The 26632-nt window shown below is 41.2% G+C and overlaps 1 protein-coding gene across 1 annotated transcript; it reads right to left on the bottom strand.

Annotated features, from left to right (window-relative positions):
• Positions 1-23330: 23330 nt before the first annotated feature.
• On the bottom strand, positions 23331-24210 carry LOC128713624 (coiled-coil domain-containing protein 43). The gene is made up of 3 exons (XM_053808486.1): positions 24049-24210; positions 23646-23855; positions 23331-23570 (listed from the first exon to the last, which is right to left on the bottom strand). Exons 1-3 carry the CDS (start codon positions 24208-24210, stop codon positions 23331-23333), a joined length of 612 nt encoding a protein of 203 aa, XP_053664461.1.
• Positions 24211-26632: the final 2422 nt, after the last annotated feature.

The following is a 26632-nucleotide window of genomic DNA, read 5'->3' as shown; positions in this document are numbered from 1 at the left end:
GTTTAAATTTTTAAATTACCTTAGGAATTTTTTTACTTTTGAGCTGTTATTAGATATTTCAACGCACCTGAAAGTAAATAAAAAAACAATTAGAGAAATCACGCAGCTTTGAAATGATTTTTTTATATTGACGTATAAAAAAATGGCGTCACATCAGTTATCAGATTTAACAGTTTGTAAATCAAAATGTCAAATTAACAGATTTTACTGAAAGTTCCTAGATATATCATACACACTATGAAACAAGGAATGTTTTGTTCTAAGCGCTGTGAGAAAGAAATAACTTTGTCTTCAATTTTCATAATTACACGTGAAGGATACACGGAAACCCTGGCCTAGTGGCCACCCTAACCATTCGGGGCCGTCCAGCAAGGGCTTTCTGTTGCCAGGAGTGTAGCCTAAGACAGTCCACTCAAGTATTCTATACGGGCAAAGTGCTTCTGCTCCCGCTGAGGAAAGGATCCCCCCTGCTGCTTTACTCTGCTGACCGAAGCCAACGTCTAACCGCTGCATAGAGAAAACGAATGTGCCGGGGGTGAGGAGACCAAATGGACACACTTTGCTGCTGGCGACCACTGTTCGGTTGATTGATTTCGTTTCGCCATACTGGGTAGTAGTGTTGCACTGGGGCTATTTCTAACGAATGCCTTGGCAGCAAGCAGGATTAGCTGTCGTTAGCAAGTGACCGATAGTCGGCAAAAGATGGTCGATTCGATGAACCGAGCATACGGGAGCCAGCGAGCCCCAATCACGTCACGCTGCTGATGATGTTGACGCTGATTGGGATTGTCAGTGGGGGCCACTTCAGCAATGCCACCCCAGTGTGCGATAACGAAACATTTGCATTAGCACAATGTCGGCAGGATACGGAAGCTGGCCGATGTGCTAGGAAGAAAGGGAAGCGCTGATTCTAGGAGCTCGAATGGAAAGCAACAACACAAGCTGAAGCAAAAGCTTCATAAATGCCAGAAAGCATTCGGATGCGTTGGTTGCGAGATTGCTTTGTGAGAAGCACACGTGCCGGTTGAATTGAATGAGTAATATTAGAGGGATTAGCAACATTTGAAATTGATTTTTGAGAAGACACAAAAAAAATTGTGATATTCATGTACTTTTTGAAAACATAAATAGAAAAAGTCACAATTAATATCACGTTCTTCTTCGCTTCAAAACCCATACAGCGACATTTTATATTTATATTTGCTACATAGCAACAAGTCCGAACAAAACTTTAAGACTGTTTTGTGGTGTGAAGATAGGTATCATTACCATTAATCCACAATCGAAAAATATTCACAACAAAGTACTTAGATTAACGCAAGTAGGTCATTGTGCATAGCGCCTTACACACATGTTTGACACGAGCGTCAGTTGTTGCTACAAGGGTGCATGAATAATATATTTTAAAATTGTTAGAACACAAAGTTTACTCTTAAAAAACTATCACATTACTTAGTACAGTTGAATACTAATTTAGTACCACATAACATCGCTCGATAAGAGTGATTTAACGTAAATAATTACCTATACAAGGACAAATATTCGAGCGACGAACCTTTTGTTCGGAACAACGCAATAAAGCAACATTTATCTGTATGGTTCGCAACTAGGCGATCTAATATAAAAATGTTTGCGTTGTTGTACAACATGGTGTTTCCTTTGATTTCTCAAATCGTAAAGTTGACCATATATATATAGAACATATGGATAAATTTAACCCACATGCGGGGACAGCCCGGAGATGTATTGGTAGAGGCGCCCGTCCTCACACGACAGGACCGGTCCAAAATCCTACCAGGACCAATTCTTCGTACGCAGGACTGACTATCCAGCTACGGGAAATAAAGTCGAAAAGAAAGAAAGCCAGAGATGGCAGGCCTAGACCTCTTGAGGTTATGTTGTGCCCATCAAGAAGAAGCTGCATGTATCTACAACTTGAAAAATGTAGCTGCTTGTGATCGATGATACAGAAATGCAACAAAATGATGACAGAAATAAAATTTCATGCCGAAAATATTTCCCATAAACCTGCACCTGAACAAAAATATAAATAAGCCATACAAAAAACATATCTGCATACACTGAAAGGTCTTCAAGTTTTGTAATCTTAACCATCGCGCCACCTTAAAATGACCAGTAGTCTACATTTCTTGTTCGCCGCCTAAACGCCCCAAATGACATTGAAGTACGCAAAACGTACGATCGGGACACCGGTTCGGCATTTACCCGCGCCCAAAAGCTTGGGCGAGGAAGTTGTATTGCAGACACTTCGCAACATGACATCATGGCGTACGGGCGCTACCTACGACGACCACAATACCCCACACGCATATACACCAATCGCATACACTCCCTCTCTCTCTCGTCAGATATAACATCCACACGCTGATGAATGTCGTATTTGAAACGGTTTTGGGGACCGGCGGTTGGATATGCTACGTGGCGCATGTACGAATACCGAATGACATGCTAAACAGCCCAATTCCAAAACCTCTAAGCGGCATACCTTATTACGAGGTTTCGATGCCTGGTGTGCTTCTTCTGCCGGTGTACCGTGGCGGTGCACAACGTTGCATGGCATATACAATAATGCTGGCCCGGCTGTTGTGGTATGTGTGTTCGTCACCTCCTCCTGACCCTCCCTTGGTTCGACAACCAATTTCGGCAACCGAATTCGCATTCGAAAAGGTGCCAGCGGCCACTCAGTAGGCGTTAACGGAACTAGCCAAATGGCTGTCATTAAACGGGGAGCTACAGAAATCGTTGCTTTACCAATCGCTTCCCGTCGTCGATCTTTTTTTTTTCGGCAATTTGTTACAGTTCGCATTGAAAAGGAATCAAAAGACGCGGTACCGATTAAGGTAACAGGCTTGAAAATTGTGCTCCGTAGCATCGAGATTGAAAGGATTTTCTACACATTTCAAGGTGCCATGTATCAAAACGGTTGAAAGCAATACATTATCGACCAATTACCATTCACCGGTGATTGGAATTTGCAGCAGGGTTTAAAAAATTTGGCAGTGAGCACCGTACTTTGTATTAAATTAAATTAAAATCACCACAAAGCTCGTGCAAAAGGTAAAGTAATCTTATTATTTAGACATTGCATAAAATGTACAAACCGTTCTTCAAAAAATAAACAATAATATCGCAAAGTCTGCTAGAATCCTTGGCGAAATTTGAAGACACGGAATCCGTTCATTAGCAATTGGCCGCAAAAAGTAGGCTTTCAGATTTTCTCACCGGTCTGTCGTACGGACATACCAAACAGCCCGACCACTCCCGAACACAACAATTGGCGGTACATTTTTGCATGATTTCTGCCGTATAATATCCAACAAGCCGCAGCTATAGCAGCGCATTTTTCTCCCGCGAAGTTTTTGCTTTGTTTGTACCGTAAAAGCACGGTTTTCTTGGGACATCCTTCGCTTGCAAAGCTCCGCCAATACAAAGAGCGCACCTGTCTTGGCACAGAGCCGTCACGATTTCGGTGCATCCAAACCAGAACGGATAGTATGGAGCACGGCGTCTGCTGGAATAATGAACTAAATTACGATCCTGAGAGACCACTCGAGAACATTCAATGAGCAGCATAAGTACGGTTCACGTGCACGTGAGTCCCTGTTCCTGTGCTTTTCCCGTTTGAATTTTACCATAATTTTTTTTCCTTCACATTGAATCCTTCCCCAGCTCGAAATACCAGCGGGCGACACAATGGCCGTGTACTGGGCCGTAGTTTCCGTCCTGGCTCTTTTCCGCACACTTACCCCCGCTCACCTGATTACGGTGATGATGATGGACTTCTTATGTAACTCTTCTTTCTACACTTGTTCTATCTTGCTTTTGTTGTTTTTTTTTTTGCTTCCTTTCATTGGCCAAATGTTTTAGTTATGTTCGGACCAGTATAAAGACCGAAGCCGAACACAGCCGGGAAGGAAAAGTTGCGCCAGCGCGAAAGCACTACCTATAACAAAAGCATTCATTCATCCAAAAGCCATCCACCAGATTTCTGCCTTCCCAAGAAAACATTAGAAATAGCAGGAAGGAACAGTGAGAAAAGCAAAAAAAAACATTCAAATGCACTGGCATGCTGCACATGCACGCGAATTTTGTGCAACTTCAAAGCGAAATGAAGAATAATCGTATCGCCTTTCCACCACTGTTTGAACCCCACCCTAATCATTCACATTACATTCCTCATCATTTCTTGCAAATTCTCATGTGTGTGTGTGTGTGTGTTTTTTTAAACCAATTTGCATCCAATTTTACTTTGCAGCCAAAACACTTTTTCGTTCGTTCGATACTCACTAGTTAAATTAAACATATTTGCTCAGCCAAGAAAAGCTCTTCGTGACATATTTTGATCAATATAAAAACTGCTAGACAGCAAATACGCGTGAAATTAACACACATCGTTGTAAATGTAATAAAATGGCTGAAAAATCGTAGAATGGCAAAAGCAAGGATCAAGCGATTTTGCTGCGAAATTTGAGACTGTATTATGATGTTAGAATATAGTTTTTAACCAGTGGATTTTCTATCAAAAACTACATCTTTGAGAGTATTTTTTGGAAAGGTTACGAATTCTATTGCAAAAGTTATTCTAATCTTCCTATTCCTTCAATTCCCGAGAACGAATGGAGCCAATTTGTTTCCCACGATCAAAAAGAAGCGTATTACGGTAAGTACATTCTGCAACAATTGGAATAAATAGTAGAAGTGGTAGAAGAGTTTAATGGAGCCATGTGTGCTGGAGAGATAGAATACCCCATCTACAATTCTCCAAATAACGGCCGGAATCACACTCTAAACTAGTTTTTTTGTATGCGTTTTGACGTTTCCAGGCTTAACCGCTATCAGCTCCCCATACAAATGACAAGCCTAGGAAAAAAGGATTGGATTGGCTTCATAATGAAGGCTTCCATCAGCTGCTCGACAAATGTCAAAATAAATCATTTGGCTTTCTGGTCTGATAAAGCTCAATTTTACGGTTTTGTTTTATGTTGATTTCATCTCTGGTGCGCTTTTTTTTGGTTTTGTTTTGCTTGGTAAAACATTCACGCCCAGTGGGGGTAAGCGTGTTGGTGTGCCATATTGTTAGGCCATATTGCCCATATTCTAAAAATGTAAACAAACATTTACAATGAAAACAACAAAAAAAAGATTGTTATAGATTTACGTATTGTTGCAAATTAATTAAATTTAAAGTTACCCTTAATTTCTTAATTTTAAATTGAATTTTCTCCAATTGCAGTTCCACAAAAAAGATCCTTTACGACATTTTTTATGTCAAAATGCTATGTCCTTTACGAATATGTACAAAGTGATACAGCCCGGTAAGTGGATTAATTGACAGATACAGGCTGAAAGCTTCAGCTTTCTAACTTGTGATATGATCTGCCCCAATATTTAAGGGGATTTGCATCAAAACCAATCCTTAGTTATGGTTTGACCACTCTGAGGCCACCTAATTTCACCACACTGACTATTGTAGTGCATGCTAAGTTCCACTTAGGCAGAAAACTGTCATGATTTCGCTCGAATAAATATATATCTTCTTTAATTATGGACAAATATAATGGTGGTATGTTATTCACAGATGTTTAAATAACAAATATAATTCATGACATCTGACATCTAACCACAAAGTATCGGCGTTAATGATATTATTTGCTATTAATATACTATTTGCCCACTTTTTGCCCAATAATAGGTTGAAACATCAACCGTACTTTGTGTAAGAAAAATTCATTAATATAAATAATTATTACGCCTTACGAAAATGAAAAAAATAAGCACTCCTAATTGAATCATTTAATACATTTTCTCATCGTTTCGGTATCAACTTAGCAACAAATCATCATCAACAGCACACGCTGGAGCGGTTCAACCCGGCTTAAGGTGCACACCAACACGCTTACCCCCACTGGGCGTGAATGTTTTACCAAGCAAAACAAAACCAAAAAAAAGCGCACCAGAGATGAAATCAACATAAAACAAAACCGTAAAGTTGAGCTTTATGAGCATTCAATGAGTGCAATTAATTTCCAAACATGAAACCAGCTCATCGCCTCATATTTCCATCTCGAGAGGATGTTTCCTTTCACTCATACAAAACAGCGGAAAAAGCGCATATGTCGAATGCAGTTTTTGTTTTTGCGCATTTTCTGTGCCAACCAGCTGTTTTGCTTTTTCTTTTTTCGCTACTGTAGCGGTCCGCAACAAGTGCATCTGGGTGGTTTACGATGAACATCGCAAAAACATTATCTTCTGAAGTACTTTTGGTATCTAAACTTTCCAATCGAAACGAGCGCAAGTGAAATTAAAAGCAATTTTCCTCTCACTGCGCAAGATTCGCATTCAATCGCCTGTTGGCAACAGCGAAAGAGAACGATTTCTAATCAAAGTTTGCAAACATCGGGTTTACTTGCGTGGCATTACTCGATACTCACATTTAATTGCACTGGACAGTTAGCGTATGTTCCGGGCTTGAAAACTTACAACAAAACCGTCCTACAAGGTAAACAACACAAATCGTAAGCCGCTTATGTTCTTTCCCCATACTACTACCAACTGGCCACAACACTTGTAGGACTATATTTTATTACTTTCGTTCAATTTATATTCTATCTTCTGAGATTTGGCAGGAGAAAATGAAACTATAAAAAAAAACAAGTCTTACGGTTTCCTTTCGCTGCCTCGCTAATGGAAATTCTATTTGATGTCCACGTACGGATCAAAGCACTACTACGGCACTAGTTGTGCAACATTGAAAATATTTTTTACTATATCGATCTTAACTAAGGGAGAGAAATCTACCAATGGTCATTGTCTCGAATTTCTTCGCAGCCCCAGCAAAATGGTAGACGATTGATAGTTGACGAGCGTCAGTTACACGAACGAATCATAATTTTCGCAACCATGTTGCCAACTGTCATCGGCTGCACCATAACCCAAGCCCGCTACACTCCAATCAATCTATTTTTGTAACCGGGTGAAGCAAAGTTCATGGAAGGATGTTGGAAATTAATAAACTGGAGGAAAGAGGTTGGTTGGACACAGCACATCATCATCTCCGTGTTAAATGCCACTGACCTACAAGTCAAAAATCAATATTCAATCGGAAAACCATTTACATACGATTTAATACCATTGCAACAAAATGCAGCGAGCAATCAGCAAACCGGGCGCATAGTGGGTTGCTTCCTATCATTACATGAAATAAATCGTAATGAACGTAACAGACATTCGCCTGAAACGTGATAAATCTGCGTGCCCGATAGCTCTCCGCAGTACGGTAGGAATAATTGGAAAATTAAGTACACAACAGGCAGCAATCATTGGTTTTGCTGCGATCAACACACCTACGAAGTGTCCAACATAATGGCAAGTTTGTAACAAACTGTGCAGAAAGCTTTCTATAGTGCTGGTAGTGAGTTATTGATCTTTTAGCTACAACATTGTTAGCGTATGGTTTGACTATTGACCAATTTTATGGGCTGAACACTATTGTTGATTTCTTCTTATGCTGCCGAAAATAAATTCGGACCCAATTTATGTTTTGTTCCTCTTCAAAATAATTCTTTTTTTAAACATACATCATCATCTACCGCACTATGCAAAAAACATCCTATTTTTGAACAAATGATAAATGTTTTAATAAAGCAAGTAATTTCGCATAGTTAACTATAATACGGGAGTTCTCCTTTGTTAAACTTGCTGTAAGTATTAAGCAATCAAATATTTAAAAAATGGCTAATTTATGATGTAATAATTAATTAATTCACCGGAATAAAGGGGAAAGAAACAATAAAAATAATCTCACGATATGAGCACCAAATCCAATTAGTCATTCTCCAGCATTATGTTTGATTGAATCATAAATTCCATATCTCCGTTCGGAATATAAATATACTGCTGCAACCAATGTTCTCAAACATTCTACCCGTTATCGTAGCTGTAATATTGACATTTATTGTTTTTTACGATTATTCGCATTTATAATTTTTACGATTTATACGAAAAAAAATTGAAAAACCAAAAAAGACTGAAGTTCTAGGTTAATGCAATTATATGATCTCGAAACACGGTCTTCGGTGGTGGATGCATCAACGCCAACACTCCCTGTCAATTTGGGCTTACCACGCCTCTTCTGTCCATGAGGGTTACCTAAAAGGATTTTACGGGCTGGGTCGTTCGGTGTCATTCTCATGAAAGCCCACTGGAACTTGGCGAATCGTCATCGTAGCGGCTCCTACGTTATCCTTCCACACATACGGGGCTAAAAATCCTTCTTAGCCTCTTCCTCTGGAACGCAGCTAAAAGGTTTTCGTCTGTTTTGGACAAAGTCCATGTCTTAGAGGCGTTCTAAATAGGTTCTATATAGTACCAGCTTCGTTCGTTTGTTATCTAATACTATAACAAAAACCCAACGTATGATGACAACAAATTTGTCCAAGATGAATGGAAAAATATCGGTCTTTTTCTATGAGGATTTATGACCTACACCTGGTTGAACAGCCAGAGGAATTGTCAATGTGCACAATTCTAAAAATCAGCTTTTTCAGCCCGCCTGAGAGGACTGGTTCACAAGAAATAAATCCAACAAGAACGCAACTCACATTAATTTAACATGAAAAGAAGAAATAATCCCCCATCTTTACTCACCCCCTGTCCCTATCCCCCATGCTTAAAACTACTTAAATAAGTATTTGAGACAGTATGTAGAAAAACATCTTGACTTCAGTTTCCCAAGATCAATAAACTTTGCTTTATACCGTGGTGCAACCCCCATCCGCTGCGATGGTTCTTAGCGTATGCAATCCGAACCTCGCACCGTGCACTCAAACATGTTCCAATCTTTCAACGCTCATTAGTGGTGGAAAGCAAATATTTGTACCACAAAACAAGCAGAAGGCAAAGGATTATTTGCACCTAATTTGCAAACCGAATCTATCGCATCTTGCATTACACAGCTCATATGCAAATACGAGCGCGTGGAAAATTCTGCTGCATCTCAACCCGTTGGGAGTTTGCCTAATCAACCGTCTAAAACCACCAAAGCGGGCGGGGGCATTGGTAAAACCTGATCACCACGCTGCACTTGCATGATGCAAAAGTGCAGTTACGTTATGTGGGTAAGATTAGGAAGATGATGCCGACGATTGCGAGGGCTCGGTTGCTGCGTTGATGAGTTGTGGTTTTCGTTCTCCGGATTTTCAACCGGTGCTACAGTGCGTGCGCCATGTTGCAACCATACATTTTCCAAGCTGCTCTTATTAAACTACGGTACGAAAAAGCAAAAAAAAAAGCCAAGCGTTCCGTTCCTGGAACCTGCAAGAACATACGAAAAAGGAAGAAACTAATTTCCCAACGCGCCGCCACCCAAACAACCCTTGCATCAACAGCAACCAATGTGCATATTGTGCAATTTTGTGCAACTGCAGCACGCCGCTGTGGTTAAGGTGTTATTGCCGGTGCTTATGCGGACTCCTTCCGCTGCTATTCCTGTTCCCTTCATCATTTGGCTAACTCTCGGCCTTGCATTGGTTCTAACCATGAAGGTTCCCTTTTTTTTAGCGAGGCGAAGAAACATGATACATGATACACCAAAATGTGCGGTAGCGGATGAGATGCTTTAGGACAGCACAAAATAAACAAAGCATAATAACAGCCGTGTTGGACGATGTGTAATAGTTTGCGAGGAGTACGTGGATGTGGAGGAAATCTGCACGTTTTGCAACATGATATAAAGATGCCATAGACATCCTGACCGAGACACAAACGGTTATGATGTAAGGGAAAGCTTTCTTTCAAGAAACGTAAAATATGAACACCAGAATTATAGCATTGGTGAACATCTGGTGTGTGTTTTATTTTCATTTATATTTGCATACAGCTAATGAGATGGATCATGAGATTTATAAAGTGATAATGTGGAAGAACTAAGGCAATGTCTGTATAATATCTGGAGCGCAATAATTATTTAACTATCTCCATAAAAATAGAATCGATTCGAGCCAAGTTAACACGTTTTGCTTTCATTACTAACGATCCAATTGATTTGAGCCTTTTTATGTACCACCATCCTATTTATAGGCAGAATGATTTATATACTTGCATAAATAAATAATTATGCTGCATTCGCTGTGATCAGTGGGATCTCATCACAGCACAGGATTAATCATAGCTAATAACTAACGAAACATGTTAAAAACTACTGCCGTATCCAGCGATCCAAGCTTTTTCCAGCTACATGTGGTTACTATTAACGTACACACACGTGCAGTTCGTTACGCTCGTGTATAGGTGCGGGCATGTTTATGTTGCCCACACGTCTGAAATCGTTTGGGTGGTGGGAGCTCGACGCACTCATCGGAAAACCAACACAATCAACAGCAACAAAAAAAGGTAACATTAAAACCTTACCAACAGTGCTTTTCGCAGGCAACAACACTACCACGCACACTGTCTTTTATGCTTCCCACTACTACCACACAGTGGTAAGCAAGCGTTAAATTGTACTACGGTTACTACCACTAGGCTGGCTGGTCTGGCTATACAGGCGTATACGCAAGTATCGCAGTCATCACAAGACCGCAACAGCGGCAGCACACACACACAACTTTTAGTCACAACCGGCGCACAACACTGTGTGCGTGGATCGGTGTGAGACTACCGTAGCCCCAACCTAAACCATCGACCTTGCGGCACAGGTCCTTAACACGGTTTTGCTCTGAAGTTTCTCCGCCGAACGGAACAACGGAACGGAACAAACGTCGCACATACAGAGACGTACTTTTGCGTCTCGCGGGATTCTCTCGCATTAGTTCATTCTTGTTTCGTTATATGGCCATCGCCAAGGTGTGCGAACCGATCGAGGTAGCAGAACCAGTCGGCTGGCCTCAAATTACAGTATCGCGGGGATGTCAAACGCGCGCCCACTCACGGGTTCAAAAACACATTTTGAAAAACTCGAGTTGAGCGAATTCGAGATACGCGAATCTCCAAATTTTGACAGTTTTTTGCAATTTTGTACGTGGAAACAATTTTTTTATTAGTCTAATTTTTCGACAAAAATTTCGAAATGCAGCAGAAATAATATTAATATTTGTATAATCATACACAAAAAATCATTATAACCGATGTGACCAGAGCAATCTATTAATACACCAACCATAGAAGAACTCAATTAAAGTGCGTATTTCGTCCTAGCAAAACACGACATCGAGCACAAGATGGTTTGAATTTGTCTAATACGCCAGATCCTCGCATTGACATTTTAAATGTTATTTTTTTGACAAACAGCACAGAACGAGTCTTGGTTTGTTTTGACTTTGATCCGACAGAATAGATCAAAATTTCGAGTTTTTATGAAACACCTATACGAAACAGTCTATCAGCAGTCAAGCATTCTAGGCAAACATAACACTGTTCTAAATGTTTGCCTAGAATGCTCGACTGCTGATAGACAGTTCTGTCAACCAAGGTGTACAGTACAGTACAGTGGGTTCATTCGGAGCCTCTCACTTCTGGCCTATGCTCAATTTTCTTAAGAGAAATTAAAACGTCAAATTAGAATCAAATCTTTTTGCTTCCTGGTTTGCTCATTCTTAAAGCAAATAGCAAGGAATTAAATAAAAAAAATCAATTCCAAGCTTTGAATTATTGAGTAAATTTATTAGACTACAAGCTATATTAAACGCGATCTACATTTGAAGGACTTTTTTGTTATCAAAACAATTGACCTTTTAGATATTGTATTGTTAATTGTTAATTTATTGTATTTTATTGCGTTTTATTTTCATTCAACCAGACCAGAATAATTTAGAAAACATCTTTTTCGAACGCTCGTACGAGTTTGACATCTCTGGTGCAAAGCATATCGGGCCACTTTGCTTGACGTATTCAACCACGATTCGTTGAGACTCCCAAAAGGAATGGTGGCTAATCGCGAAAGGTTTTTTTTTCTGTTGTTTTGTTCTATGCACGGGTATTCATTTTTGGCCACATCTCTACTCCGTTCGAATAAGATTGGAAAGAAGCCTCTGTAGCTAAAACATCGACTAAAGATGATGATGAGCGATGCCCAAAACGGAACGAAAACTATTGTACCGCAAAATGATTGTATAGTTTGAGTGGGAATTTGATTTTCAGTTCTCCATTGGGCAGCGTCTCATTCGGCATTGACATGCGGTCACCAATTTACCAAAGTCTTGACCGAACGATCGGGGGGGAAAAGATCGCAACAGTGGGATAGCAACGCAGAAGCCGGAGAGTAAAGAGAACGGATGAGAACTATGCTGTATAGGCTGCGTTCTACTCCGGTAGAATAATAGCGTGGATTGGACACGTAAGTAAATAAATACATCCAACGCAGCGAAGACGCAGAGACCCGCCGTGTGCCGCGGTGCGGATACTCGTCTCGTTCCAGCGTTGTTTTGCGCTTCATTTCGCGTCCGCAGAGGGCACACAGCACACGGCCTACCCGACTATCTACACATGTTTCGTTATTGCCTGCGTCCGTTTTGGGTCGCTTCTAATCGCGTGGAGCGTAAGGTGCAACAACCAAGCAACATTGCTTACACCGAGACACAGACAGCCCCGTCCGTACGAAGCACGGCCGCCAAGCAGATTAGAAGGGCACATTTAGCGTTTTTGAGCGTTTCAGTGTATCAGTGTGTTGGTGCATGCACGTTCGGTCAATTTCCCATATGTTGCGTGTTCTTGACGTTGGCTTTGACCCTGTCTGGAACTGAAGGTTTTGAGAAATGGATCGTTTGAAGTTTAGAACTATTGTATGCGCACGGCCTATCCCGGCCACATCGTGATTCTGGCTGAGTCTTGTGCAAAATCGATGATAGCTAATTAAAAAATGTTGAAGATACCATTGAAACATTATTACCTTGCAGCTTAATTACAACATGAATGCCTGTTGACAAGAGTTTTAAATTGATAGGTTGTTCACCTTGCTTATGTATTTTATATCACGATATTTCAATTAATACCTATTTTTCTAAATACGAATTTTCTATTAATAATGTTTCATCAACAATAATAAGTGAGACAAAGTGATCAATTATAATTTCACGAAAATTAAGTATCTTTTCGGACATTGCCGTACTATCCACCATAATACCCACCAGACGAGAACCCATCCAGCATCCAAATAATCCAACCCATCTCAACCTTATTTTATGACAGATTGAAAAAAAGAATAATTAAGACCATAAAAACAATCGCCAACGCTTGGTGCAACAAAAAATAGAAACATTTAATTTGGCATTTTATTCCACGAATTGGCGGTTCCATGTCCCAAACTTTTGTATTTCTATTCTCGCATTGTTAAAATCCATCCCGGGCAACAAAGGATCACACACATTGCTGCCACTGCACCGAGGGCAGATCAGGCTACAGGGATGCAAAAAAGTTTACCATCGCAACAAAAAAACGGACTAAACACACGTAGACGATCTGCAACAGCCTTCGATGACAGATCGTGGTGGGGTGGAAGAGGGGGTGCGAGGGTAGGGGCGGTCCAAGCGCAACCAAAATCCGTGAATCGAATGCGCATGTTAATATTATTTATGGTGGCAGTTTTGAAAGCGAGGGAAAAAATACACAAACTCGCCACAAAACTCACTGTGAATCGGGAAGAAGAGTGAAGAGTTATGGACAAGCAGTAAGTCTAGCGCACCCCGTATACGCTTCCCAAGCGAAAATGAGCTCGCTCCAGAAGAGAGGCAGTGAAATAAACCGATATGTGAATTGCTGCCGCTGGAAACGACTCATCCAAGCGGTATAAAAAGTGTGCGATGTTAGGGACCCACATCAGTAACGATGGATTGCGGTGGATAGAAATGGGGATCGATGATTTTTGGAGCAACGTGGACGTGGAAAGGGTAAACCCCAGAGCTCCGCGGCACTCAAAAGCAGCTGCTAATGTTTGAAAGAGAATTAATGAAAAGGAAAGAACATAGAAACAGATGAGCAGCACGGTGGAGAGGCCGGTCGGTGTGTGGTTCTAGCGTTCCGGGATCGAATGGATAGACATGATTTATTCTTATTAGATTGCAGTTTTATTGTATTATTTCCTTAATTATTTAATTATAAATTCGGTTTCTTTTAACCACAGAGCACGCTTTTCTATGCAGAGAGTATGGCGGAACCATTGATCAGTAGCAACAGTCAACATTGGGTTAGTTGATTTCAGGTGAAAACAGACAACTTACTGACAAAATTCTGATCAATTAAGGCTAATGCTAAGTTTCGTCATTATATTATCAATAGTTATATCGATGTGCAGGACCAGGACCAATTGATCACAAACAGCTGTCAAAACATCGTCATGAAAATTATACTTCCAAATGATCTTCCCGTTTGACTCTTAAAACCTGATAACTGTCTCTTACCACTCTTTGTCTTTGTGTCTTAGCCTATACCCAGAATTTTTAGATGTGTCAAATTCTGGTGCAATCTTACTTAAACTAAAAATTTGCGTCCATATGAAAATAGGCTACAACTTTTAAAATATGTTTGGATATATTTGGAAAAAATATTTAACGAATATTTAAAACATTTGAAAAAGAATTAAAGAATAGGCACTTAAAAAGTCGTTTCAGTATTTAAATCACTTCAGAATAGTCAGAATTTTACACAGCAAATGAATTGACAAACTTTTACATTCCGACTATATAAGAAATTGTTACGAGCTGTACGATGAACGTGCTCGAATTCGCCAGGTTTTGGATGGGCAGGTCATGTCTTGAGAATGACACCTAACGATCCTGTCCGTAAAGTCTTGTCAGGTCGTCCACATGGACAAATATGACCATATAGGTGCAAATTGAGATGGTGTGATGGCATTGATGTGTCCGTCAGAAGCGCTCGACTGTGAGCGGTTTAGAGAACTCCTGCAGGAGGCCAAGACTACAAAGCGGCTGTAGCGCATGATAAGGAAGTAAGGAGAATTTGAGCTAAATCTAAGCAAGAAGTGTGATAATTAAAAAGTGTGAGTTCACTACAGAAATACAAATCAAATCAACCACAAATAAAACACGACAAAATCGATCGTAACAAAAGCAAAACAGTAAACACACCAAAAATCTTCCTCACATCGATAATGATCGATAGTATCTTTCATCTGTACGGGGCGGAGGGCGGGAGGACCGAAGTTCGCTAGAGTTTGATCACCATATTTAGAAGCGGGATATAAAAATTGCCCAAATTGAATTTACGACACACCAGCGACGCGACCATCGAACGATGGACACACAAAATAATAAATGAACCGCTCACTCGTCTCATCGTTTGTGCACGCATCATGACGGTGGCGGTGGTCTGTTTCCTGTTTCTGGCTCTGGTAAGGCGGCAGAACGAACGCAGCAAGAGAACGCAGACAAAACAATAAAAAAACATCATTTGATGAGCAATGGTGATGGAGCTGAAGTCATGCCGCGAATATCTAGCCATCAACTAATTCGGGAAGTTTTTTAATGCATACATATAACCTCAACAGGTGAAAATACCGCGTGCATGTTATGTTTTTGTGTATAAAACTGCTTAGGAAATAATACAAAATTTGAAACAATTTTACAAAAAACTTTACAAAAACCGAATGCCTCTACGATTTGTCCCTGAGCAAGAGCTTTATCAAAATGGCAATGAAGTTATTCATCACCATCCAAGAAATGCTGAACAATATCAACTGTACAACCTGTTACTCACCTTCGTTTGGTGCTTGAGAAATTGAGCTTTACCAGCACCACTAGTTAAACGCATTTCAACGCTAGGGTTGTTCGGAAAAACCGAACACGCACCTACGGCGGACCACAATCAAACGCACCACAGCTAGCACTAGCATCTCATCATTGACCCAAATAAAGAAATAGTGTGTTGTTTAAGCAGCTGCTGGAATATCAATGAGGTCTGTCGGAACGGTAGACCAGCACACGGCAACGCAATATGCACACGGATCGGCATATGCCGGTGCCTTTGCCGGCAGTAACATTTGATGGTGGATCAAATGGAATTTGATATGTGTTTGTTTTTAATAAAATTATCATTAAAAGTAAGTTTTTAAGAACGCTCTTAGTTTATCGTAAACTTTATCCGCGATTCAAGAAACGTTCATGGACACTCCAAGCGAGTGTCGCACTCCAACATCTAATGTTTCATCGGTGCCATCTTTTGTGCCTATTAAACATTTCAACATAATCAAAGTACGATGGCAAAAATATTGCCGAAAATTAAACGAAAAATATTGATTTTGTTCTACAACCAAAATTGCGGGAGATTACTTTTGGAGGGGGCGGGTGGAAGTGTAGCGGTCGGAGAATTTGCCCAAATTAGATCGAAAGATTATTTTTTGCAGCCAGTAACAGCATGACCAACATATGGATTGTGTTTGAGTGACACATTTAAAGTTACTGTAGAAAAATCCCCAAAAATCACCATTTTTGTAAGCCGCCAGAGTGTATTCACGGCTTACTCACATTATTACAACACCGATTTTCAACAAACTGCCACCAGCACAGAATAATTTAACTGCACTGCACGATAGCTGTTTTTGCTTCAATCACCCTAAAAAGCTACATATTTTCTACCTCTAATGCTATAAGCGTATATTTGAACAACAAACACACGTTATGCATCTCCCCCATTAGCTAATTAATCATATTAATTAGCATAAAGCATTTCGGTTGAAAGCAAAAACCCAATCTGGCCAAACGTTTCACTCGCTGGAAAATAAACACTGCCAACGCCAATGCGGAGGTATCTCGACCAAATCACTAGTCTTCCGAGGGTTGAAGGGTTGTGACATGGAGGCAGGTCAAAAAAAGGGGAAACAAAATAAATTCGTTTGGACGTTGAGAATTAAGGTGAGAGAACGGAATTGTGTATCTGTGTCTGTCAGATTGGATCGGAAAACTGCGAAAAACAGCTGAATGCGAATGTGTCTTTGGAAGGAAATGCGCGTTGTTACAAGAGCGGACAACCAAAATTCAGCACAAACAAAAAAGGTTGGCTGAGCCGCGGAAGTGGATTGCGGATCGGAACTGACGAACATGCCCCCGCCACAACCGGTGGAAAGTGAAAACACCATCATTAACAGCTGACGAAGGAAAACGGATGACCAAACGAAAGTGGTGCAATGTGGGCGGTGTACATTAGAATGTTCTGTTACAACGTTTATTTTAGCACTACGGAAACTTTTACACGCATCTGCGTCTTAAAGTGCATACTATTTTTAAACAATTTTCTTAACACTACCACCACCAGCAGAAACGGCAGGTTTGCTGATCGTTTACTGCTCATTGTGGAGATGTGCGGTCCCGAGGAGCTACTTTCAATGTTGGCCTTCACCAATATAGATGAGGACATGGCGTGAGAATGGCCAATACAAAACATCGAAAATAGTGTGCGATGAATCTGATTCAGATACATGATTCTGAATGTTCTCTGGATCTATATTTTCAAAATTCATTCACCTTCGAGCAATCTTGAGTAGCTGAAGATTGATAAATATTTGCCATTATTTCCCTATGTTTGTAATCTATCAGAGACTCCGGAATCCCAAGTGATTCATCAATCTTTAGAGACACATTTATTTGATACGAATCTTCAGACATTGGCCAATTTTAAGAGATTCAGCTATTTAATAAGAATATTCAGAGATATCTTCCGCAGACTCCTACATTTTGTGAGATTCGCCTACTTTAAAAGGTTCATGAATCAAGAAAGAATTCATACATTTAAGAGAATGATGAATTTTCATTGATTGAACAATCAATAGAAAAGAATCTTTAAAAAGATTGATATACTTTATGAGTCTCGACTCATTGATTCGAATTCGACTCTTCATGGAAAACTCGTAAGGAAGACTCATTTCGAAATTCATTAAGATTCATTGAGCACTAAACGTAAGACAATTTTATCATTAATTCTGAAAGACCTTCCTGGGTAAACAAAACCGATCGCGATCACATGAATTGCGGAAAAAGTTATGCTGGTGTGGTGTAGCGGCATACAAAAAGCATAAAACAGCAAAACCCACTTTGTGAGTGTTCGGTCACTCAGCGACACTCACACACTCAGCACGGAAACGGGGTTGGAAAAGTTTCGTTCGTGTGAGCAGGAGAGCGATGGACGGAAAAAAAAGAGCACAACACCAAATCGCCAAAAGCCGTAGAGAGAGCGCACTTTACCGTGGGTGAGAGGGTGGGGGTTGGTGGGATGGATGAGAGGGGTGAAGATTCGACTACATGATATTGCATACCAACCACCCCGAAGCATCGGCATCGCAACGGAACGGCAAATACATGCCAACGCAACCGGTTCTGTGTTGGTATGTTGCTAGGTAAATTACGTAATTCTTTTTTAGTTGTACCGTAAAATTTGCTTCACACACGCTTAGGAAGGCTAGGCCTACTATTATCGTTCGGCAGAACCTAGCGAAACACGCTAACGCACACCTACGTCTGGGGTAGGTTTTTTTTTCTCTCTTCCTAGCACTCATTGCAGAGTACCTGCAATGATAAGCCGAAAATTGTTTACAAAAGAAGAAATATAAATATACGTGCTGGAGTTGGAAGTATGCTAATTGAAGAGAAGTAGAAAGTTGAAGTTAGAGACTGAAACCTCCTTCCTCTATCAATTTTAGATACTGAAATCATCGAAAAAGCCGATGCTTCTACACTTAACCATAGAGCAATGTTGTGTCTTTCTCTGTATCTGTCGTGTATCTTCGACACAACACAGAATTCTGTTTATTAAATTATGTAGCCAGGACAAGATTCGGAAGACGTAATTCGAAATAAAAATCACGACCTACACACAGTCACCACCACCACCACAAACATCATTTGGGGGGGGATTAATATTCCCCTCGTTCGTTCGCAAACAACCTCGCGCAAAAAGGGGAAAAGTGCTCGAAAAATCAGCACCGGACGCTCCTGACGTAGGAACCCAGCGCGAGTGCTCGAAACGGGAAAAATTGTATAACTTGCGCTCCCCAATACGTCAAGCACCCGAAATTCAGCGTCAAAAGCAAACACACCAAATAGAAACTACCGTCACGCACACACACCCAGGCACGCGTACCGTGATATCACGGCACACCAGCGTAGCACCGTGCACGGAGTGCGAGAAAATAAACATACACGCACACCAACACCGCCACCGCTGTCGTCGCTAGTACATCACCGTGGGGCAAATCGATCGTGTTAGCCGTGAAACCGCCCGCCCGTCGGTGTGTGAAGCGGCGGCATAAACACCATCAAACGATCATATTCATTTCTGCTTGCGAACAGGTGGAGAAAGTTTATCACAAACCGTACCGTACTAAAGCAAGTTACGCACTCTGTCAACATAATCCTTTCGCGAAATCTGACAGGCAAACACAACAAAAAGGTGCATACACTGAACGGTAGGGATGCGATTTCTAACTGGATTATATTGCAGACTGGTTGCGTGGCGTGTGTGAGTGAGATCTGCGTGAGGCAAAATAATACACACGAAAAACAAAATAAAACGTCACTGAAAATAGACTGTTCGGTTGGTTGGGTTTTGTGGATCCTTGAAATGCGTGATTAAGCATAGTGACTACTTAAATTTACATAAACTTGAACATGAATACAGTTTACACAACACATTCATTATTTCTATCATGTCCTATTCGTCCACGTAACACCCAGGAATACAAAACTGTTATAGGCACATTAGCTGTCATATCACATGGATGAAATGTCAGATTCATGCTACATTTTTGTGCGTAAGTAATATGTTATTTTTAAATATTGATGTACTTAAGTTAAACTCACGCTGGGTAGTTCAGCAGTTTCTATTTCAATTGCAAATACCTTTGCTACAAACGTAACACCTGAGCTACGTGTCGTCTTTGATACAGTGGTTTTAAACCTTGCAATGAACAGAGCTCATGCTATTTTAAATGATTTCTAGGAAAAATCCTCCAAAAATTACGAAGAACCTAGTTTACCTGCCATTATCAACTCCCGTCTATCAGTATGAATTGCTGAATCTTCAGGCATCCAAGTTCAATGCTGTGTGATCTAGCGAAGCATAGGCTGCATTATTGGCCCCATTGTATAACTCATTGAATAAGTACAGTCAAAAATGGCTCCAAGGTTTTAAATTTCTGAAAATCTTAGCGTAGTCAGATTAGTCGATACACTCCAAAGCAACAAATTCACGAGATTCGTTGACATCTCGATGTGCTTTTGAACAATACGAGGACAATAACGCATTACACTATGTACAATGATTGTACATGCTTTAGCACCCGAACATAAAGATGTTGTTCTATTGTTATTGTATTGTACAACACTTCAAGAACCTTTTGTATGGATCGGAGTCATAAATGAGTGATTTCCAGGCGTTTGTAAATTTAGGTTGACGTTATCGTTTTGCCACCGTCGTCATGTTATCGATCGTCTTGTTATTACATTCTATACATTAGTGGGAGATATTTCCTTGCCAAGCAAAAAAAAAACACTTACCTTTTCAGATTATTTGCATGCTATTACCAAGAAAAATGGGAAGTAATCTCGTTCCCCTGCGATGTGTGTGTGATTCTGATCGTTCAAATTGCGTTACACACACATCCACGGATGTACGCTGTGTCTTCTTGAAAACAATACGTTAAAACACGCACAAAAATCACATACACACACGCGCCCGCTACACAAATGATCGTACAGTGGAGCTGCGTTTAAACCCAAAACAAATGTTATCGTGCTACGATGCTGTAACACAAACCATCGGTGTCTAAAATACGCAACATATCGCACACGGATGTAGAGTATTATAATTTCAACTTTCTTTTTTCCTTTAGTACGTTTTTCGCAAAACAAAAACAACACCAACTCACTATTCTAGCGCCCGCACGGATCTAAGTCACCGCGGAAGATACGTCGTCCACACTAACACAGGCACATATGTACGTATACGATGCAACACATCACTGTCAACACAGGGAGCGTATATTCTCACGCACGGATGCAGGCGTGAAAACATAAATATTATGAACTGCTTCATACAGATACACGACCACTTACACACGCACACACATCTTCTCACTAAGTGCACTGATGGACAAACAAATGCACGATGAGATCTCGATCGAGTACTCTCCTTCCCTGCATTTCCGCACACACTTTGACACTTTCTTCTTCCTCTTCTTCTGAGGATTAGCTGATGAGAACACGCACGCACTTCAGTAAACGTACAAACAACAACAAACACACACACGTATCAGAAAACATCAAATGTCGAAAATTCACGTTCACACGCCTCCTAACCCCGGCCTTCTCAGGGAAATCGCCTGCACTTCCTACGCACTACGATTTCACGGCGTACGCCTGGTGGCTATCAAAACACTTCTTCCACAGCTCCAATCGTCGTGAATCTATCGTCATTTCCATTATTATCATTAGCAGGGAGAACATTTTCGGCGTTTGAGTGTGTGGGGTCTGTGATCACATGTGATCACGCAAAAATGCTGCGATTTCGTTTAGACGTTAGAAGAATTGAAAACTTAAAGCAGCACTTTCTGACGGTTCCGCACACATCAACCTTATCTCTGTGCGTGTGCGTGTTCGGGCGGACCTTACGCTGAGGTTATTTGTATCGGGCCAAAAATAATTATACACTCCGTAGTAGCCTACTTTGTTTCACCTGTATAGTTTGCGACACTCTCCAGTGCTAGCAAGAGCGGGCAATTAAATGACTATATAGTAGAAGGCTTCTCCAGCAAAACACACCAATGGCAAGTGACAGCAACACACCGTACCCGGTTTGGGGGTTATTTTGAAGGTGGGGTTGCTGGGTGGAGTGCTGGTGGGGCGTGTGCTTTTTTTTGTGTTGTTTGTACCTCACCAACGCATCGCACTGCACGAGATGAGAAGAACACTATTTTACCGATCGTTCGGTCTCTGTCACTACTTGCGCAATTTTATTTCCACTCTCTATTGCCCACCGCGGTGAACGTATGTGCGTGCGTGTGCACAACGACGTTTTTTTCTGTTGTTGCACTGCAAAAGGATGAGGTAATGGCAAAGCCGACGCAGTAAAGGATAATTTTCCTACCCACAGGAGCGTCCCGAAACTGCATCCACTGTGGCCGTTTTGTTGTGTTTTGGTGTAATAAAAGTCAGCATTCGTTCGTCACTGGTAGCATATCTCGATGATGGCGCCCGGGGGGCAGGGTTATGCGGATAAGCGGGAGAGAGGGTGGGTGGGTGTGTTTTGCAGCAATCACACAACTTTCCCGTGCACCGACTCTATGCGAAAGTATGCGATACAACGTACATCTCGACCCGCTGTAGATGAATACCGCACGATGACGAACATACAGAACCACGGGAACACAATGTTTTTTTTTGCTTTTCTTTCTTGCGTTTGCGTTACTCTGCGCTCCTTCTTGTTCGTTCGATTCCACTATTCCAAAAACCTCGCAGTTCGATCCACACAGTACTTGGCGTAGTGCACCGTTCGTTCGCCACACTGCACTCGAAATGGGACGGTGTTCACGCTGACGCTGTATCGGCGTTTTTTGGGTTCGAAATTAACTATTTTGTCCCAGTGAAATGCACAAAATCTACGCGGAGCACAAATACGACGACGACGACGACGACGAAATCAAAACGAATATGGCCGATAATGAGCAATACGGTACAGTCGAGCTTTCGTGTTCGATTCGATCGGTCAAGCAATGTGACGTACGGGTTCGAGCAAAATAGCTCAATTTTTTGTTCCGCCGCACAGTGGTCGGTGCGAAATGGAATTGTAAATAATCCCGATTATCGTTTTCCACATTTCGAATTTTCACGCCTTTTTAGCGTTTTAACACATTTTATACCATCATAAAATTATTGTTTTACGAACTACAAGTTTCCTTCACTCGTTCAGTTTCAAAGTACCTGAGTTGGTGATGTTCTATGGAAATCGATTTGCATGATTTTTACGGGGAGTTGATTCAGTTAAAATTTATCTACCGAATTACTTTTAATTCCAAGTGGTTGAATCACTTCGTCAGTGTGATATTTATTTTTTGTTGTGCAGGGCAATTTACCACGCTAGGGTTCTACACTTTCGATAGCTATATTTTTACATGCACCGCTTAGCTGTGCGTTTATTCGTAGGATGGATTGTTGCAGCTTTGAGCAACGGGGGGATTATTCGCACTTCTAATAGCTCTCACTTCGTATTGCAAGTTGCATAGTTGTTTCGAGGACGAAACAACACAACAGTTCCTGTTGGCCGTGCGTGCCGCAAAAGGAACTGGTTGAATTCCTTCGCACACCGATCGGGCGCTACCGGCGCCGTTCGCCTTTGACGGTTTTGCGCTTTTCTTTCTTTTCCTCACGAAGCTGCCGCTGCTTTTCGCGGTCCTGTTTATCCTTTTCTTTTTTCAGCTGACTTTCTAGTTTGGCCTGCTCCCGTTTCTCCCGCGCCAGTGCTTGCACATCGGAAAAGTTGGTATTTTTCACCAGCTTCGGATCGGAACTGGTGGCTCCTTCTTCGTCCTCCTCGTCCGGTTCACTTTCAGAGAGCTGAAATTAAAGTCGCATCTCATGGTTGCATTAACCTCGTGTCATACATTCGGTGCTCTAAATCAGTACTCCTACCTGGCTGTATTGCGACAGGATCTGTTCCTTAATTCGTCGTTCCTCTTCGGTGTATTCGCGTTCCACTTTTGTAGCTAATTTTTGTCCTTCCAGTAATTTGGCTAACTGTACTTCGACGTCGAGCTTGGGCTTGGCGGCTTCTGCCCCTTGACTGTGACAAGTCACCCACTTGTCGAGGATCTCTTTGATGAACGGTTCCAGATCTGTTTCCTGTCGCAAGGTAATTATTTTGCCAGCACCAGCACACGTTGCGATGCGGACAGAAATAGCCAAGGCGTTAGTTGGTTTGCAAATGTTATACCTATCGCACCATCCATTCTAACATGCACGATGGTTTGATGACCCGTTTCCCAGCCCCGGATAATCTGAACGGCATGCACCGAAGCAGGCAAGACAAACGTACAATGATTGCGCTAAGGATGCCCTCCAAAGCTTCCACTTTTTCCTCGTTGTTTTCGTCTCCTTCCAGGATACCGGTAATGTACGATCCGAATACGCTGACATCCGCCTTCGAAGCTCGCAGCTTGGAGCTGAGCCAGCTATTAAACTCGTCCACCGCAGCCATGTCGGTTACAGAATTTGGTCTAACTATTTATATTGCAGGTGATTTGGCTTGATGTGTATCCGAAAAGATTTTACGTGAAAATTTACAATCCTTCCTCGTTTCACACACACATTCTTTTTGTTGACATCGATGACAGTTTGCGGGCGTATACAGCTCGTGGTTCGATTCCTTTCTTTAATTTTCCATAGCACTTCGTGGTACATGTTTGACGGCGAGTAATGAAACATAGCGTCTATACTCACTTTGTTGTGAGTTTGAGAAAATGTATTACAGGGTGGTTATTATTTTACATCTGATTCACTTCTTTTTTTATTCATCAATCAGTGCTGGAAGAGATAAACATTTAATTTGCACTTGCTTTAACGAAACTTATTTTCATTTGGAGATAATTTTTTCAGGGCAAATCATAACAATTGTTAATTTGAGCTGCTTAATAACAGATTTATGCACTGGACTCGTCACTGTATTCACTGAATAAGTGCTGAATAGTGTGTCGATTTGATCTTTTGGTTATTAGCCCTGAAAGGATGGATGCATTTTACTGGAGATAAAAAATCAGGAATCCTCAAAAACATCAAATTCACAAATGGCTGCCTGATTGATTGTACAAGAGTGAAGGAGAGTTGAAGCTTGATGAGTCTGCGAGCCAGTGTAAACGGCAGAGGATGTTTAAAAAACTACACGAAGAGAAACAATAACATCGAATCATGATTTCAACGCTAAAACCTATCCTTCATGGTAATCGACAGTGAATGTGCCAGCATTCTGATGTACTATACAAATAATTTTATCTTTTATTAGACTATTTTAAAAACAAACTATGCTAATGACGAATAATGTAGATAAAATTATGAGTGACCCTTATCCTATCACCGTCCACTCTTATTCTGGTTCACCTACCACCGGTTGAAGATTAAGTAATTGTTATAACATTTCATCAATCAAATCATCAACAACATGTTAAGCAATAGGTGCCATTGAATAACTGACGAAAGAGTATCACAGCCCATCGAGTCTCTAAATTATATTCAAATGTTAATTTTGAATGTACGTCGTGTAAACACACATTAATAAAAAACGCCTAGATGGAAAGAAAACTATTTTACCAAGCACTAGGGATTACAAGCACGGCTTTGCACGCAATAAGCGTGAAACGCACAGCAATGTCATTGAATTGCGGTTGCTCTTACTCTTTCGCTCCCATGCCCAGCTTCGGCTTCGGCTTTCTTTGCCGTTCGGATCGGCTTCCCACGTAGCATTTACGAAGTTTGCTCGAAGCGTAAGATTGGCCGTTTTTAGGCCCGATAGCGGGTCGCATAGCAAGATTGTTCGGCCCATCGAGGAATTGCGAAAGGAAAGGTGGAAGAACCGAGGAAGAAACCGTGCGGGTGCCTGGCTGTCATTGTCTCGCGACAGCGGTGATGGAAGCGGTCTCGCAAAACGACTGCGCTTTCACCAAAGCTGTTTTTGGAAGTGAATAGAAACACGCCATGCAATATTTTTGTATTATTTGATACACATTTTCTAGCGCAACAATTGAGATTATATTTCCTTTATCATAAGAACACAATTAAAATTGATTACCACATACAATCGCACTTTTTCACTACTCTTCTAATCAGCTGCTTGGATGCCATTCGCGAATTGCTATTGCTTTCCTGCAAAAGCCACACGTATAATTTCTGCCCCTTGCTTTGGGAGAATATAGGTAAGTGGTGCTTAATTAAGAAGTCCGGGTAGTAGCAATATTTAGCAACACTTTCCTATTTTAAGCACTTTTTAAATAGCAAAACACTATGCAAATCCTTGCTCAATTGTAGTCAAAGAACGCTGGTAGAATAATGTTGCGATGAGTTTTCTGTGTACTTTTGAATAGGTAGTAAATATAAACGCTGCTTGATCAATTATATTTGGTTTGTTTACCGTTTCAAACCGATATCCTCGATGAATCTAGAATAATCCACACGAGCACTTTTCTTTGACACCGCCTTTAACAGCTGCGAATGTGTTCTTTGCAGCGGAAAAAAAATAAAGTCTCATAAGACCGGGTAGGTACAAGAAGTAGTACAATGTTCGAAAGGGATAGAACTAATATCTTTCCGAGAGCCGTTTAGTATGTGGAGTCAGCCGGTATGAAACGCAGTGCAACTGTTAGTTGCGGGGTAAAAATTGTTCCTTGGGTTGCGGTGTTGGGTTCGAACCGCCCGCTACAACACAACAACCGGCGGTGCGGCAGTTTTATTTTATTTTGCGCGACGGCCGGTGAACGAGGCTGTGCAGCAGAACACCGCCACCGAGGCTCACCGCGCACGGAGTTTGGCGTCAAAAAGGCATCGCGGATTAAAACTGCTCTTTGCGTGCGTTTTATTTGTCGAAAGGTGCAACCTTACTGTGCTGCAGTTTCTGTAGAACAATCAAACGC

This window comes from Anopheles marshallii, chromosome 3 (genome assembly GCF_943734725.1).
Source record: "Anopheles marshallii chromosome 3, idAnoMarsDA_429_01, whole genome shotgun sequence".
In the NCBI taxonomy this organism is placed as follows: Eukaryota; Metazoa; Arthropoda; class Insecta; order Diptera; family Culicidae; genus Anopheles; species Anopheles marshallii.
The sequence above is the reverse complement of the archived record's forward strand: the minus strand, read 5'-3'. Positions and strand labels throughout refer to the sequence as shown.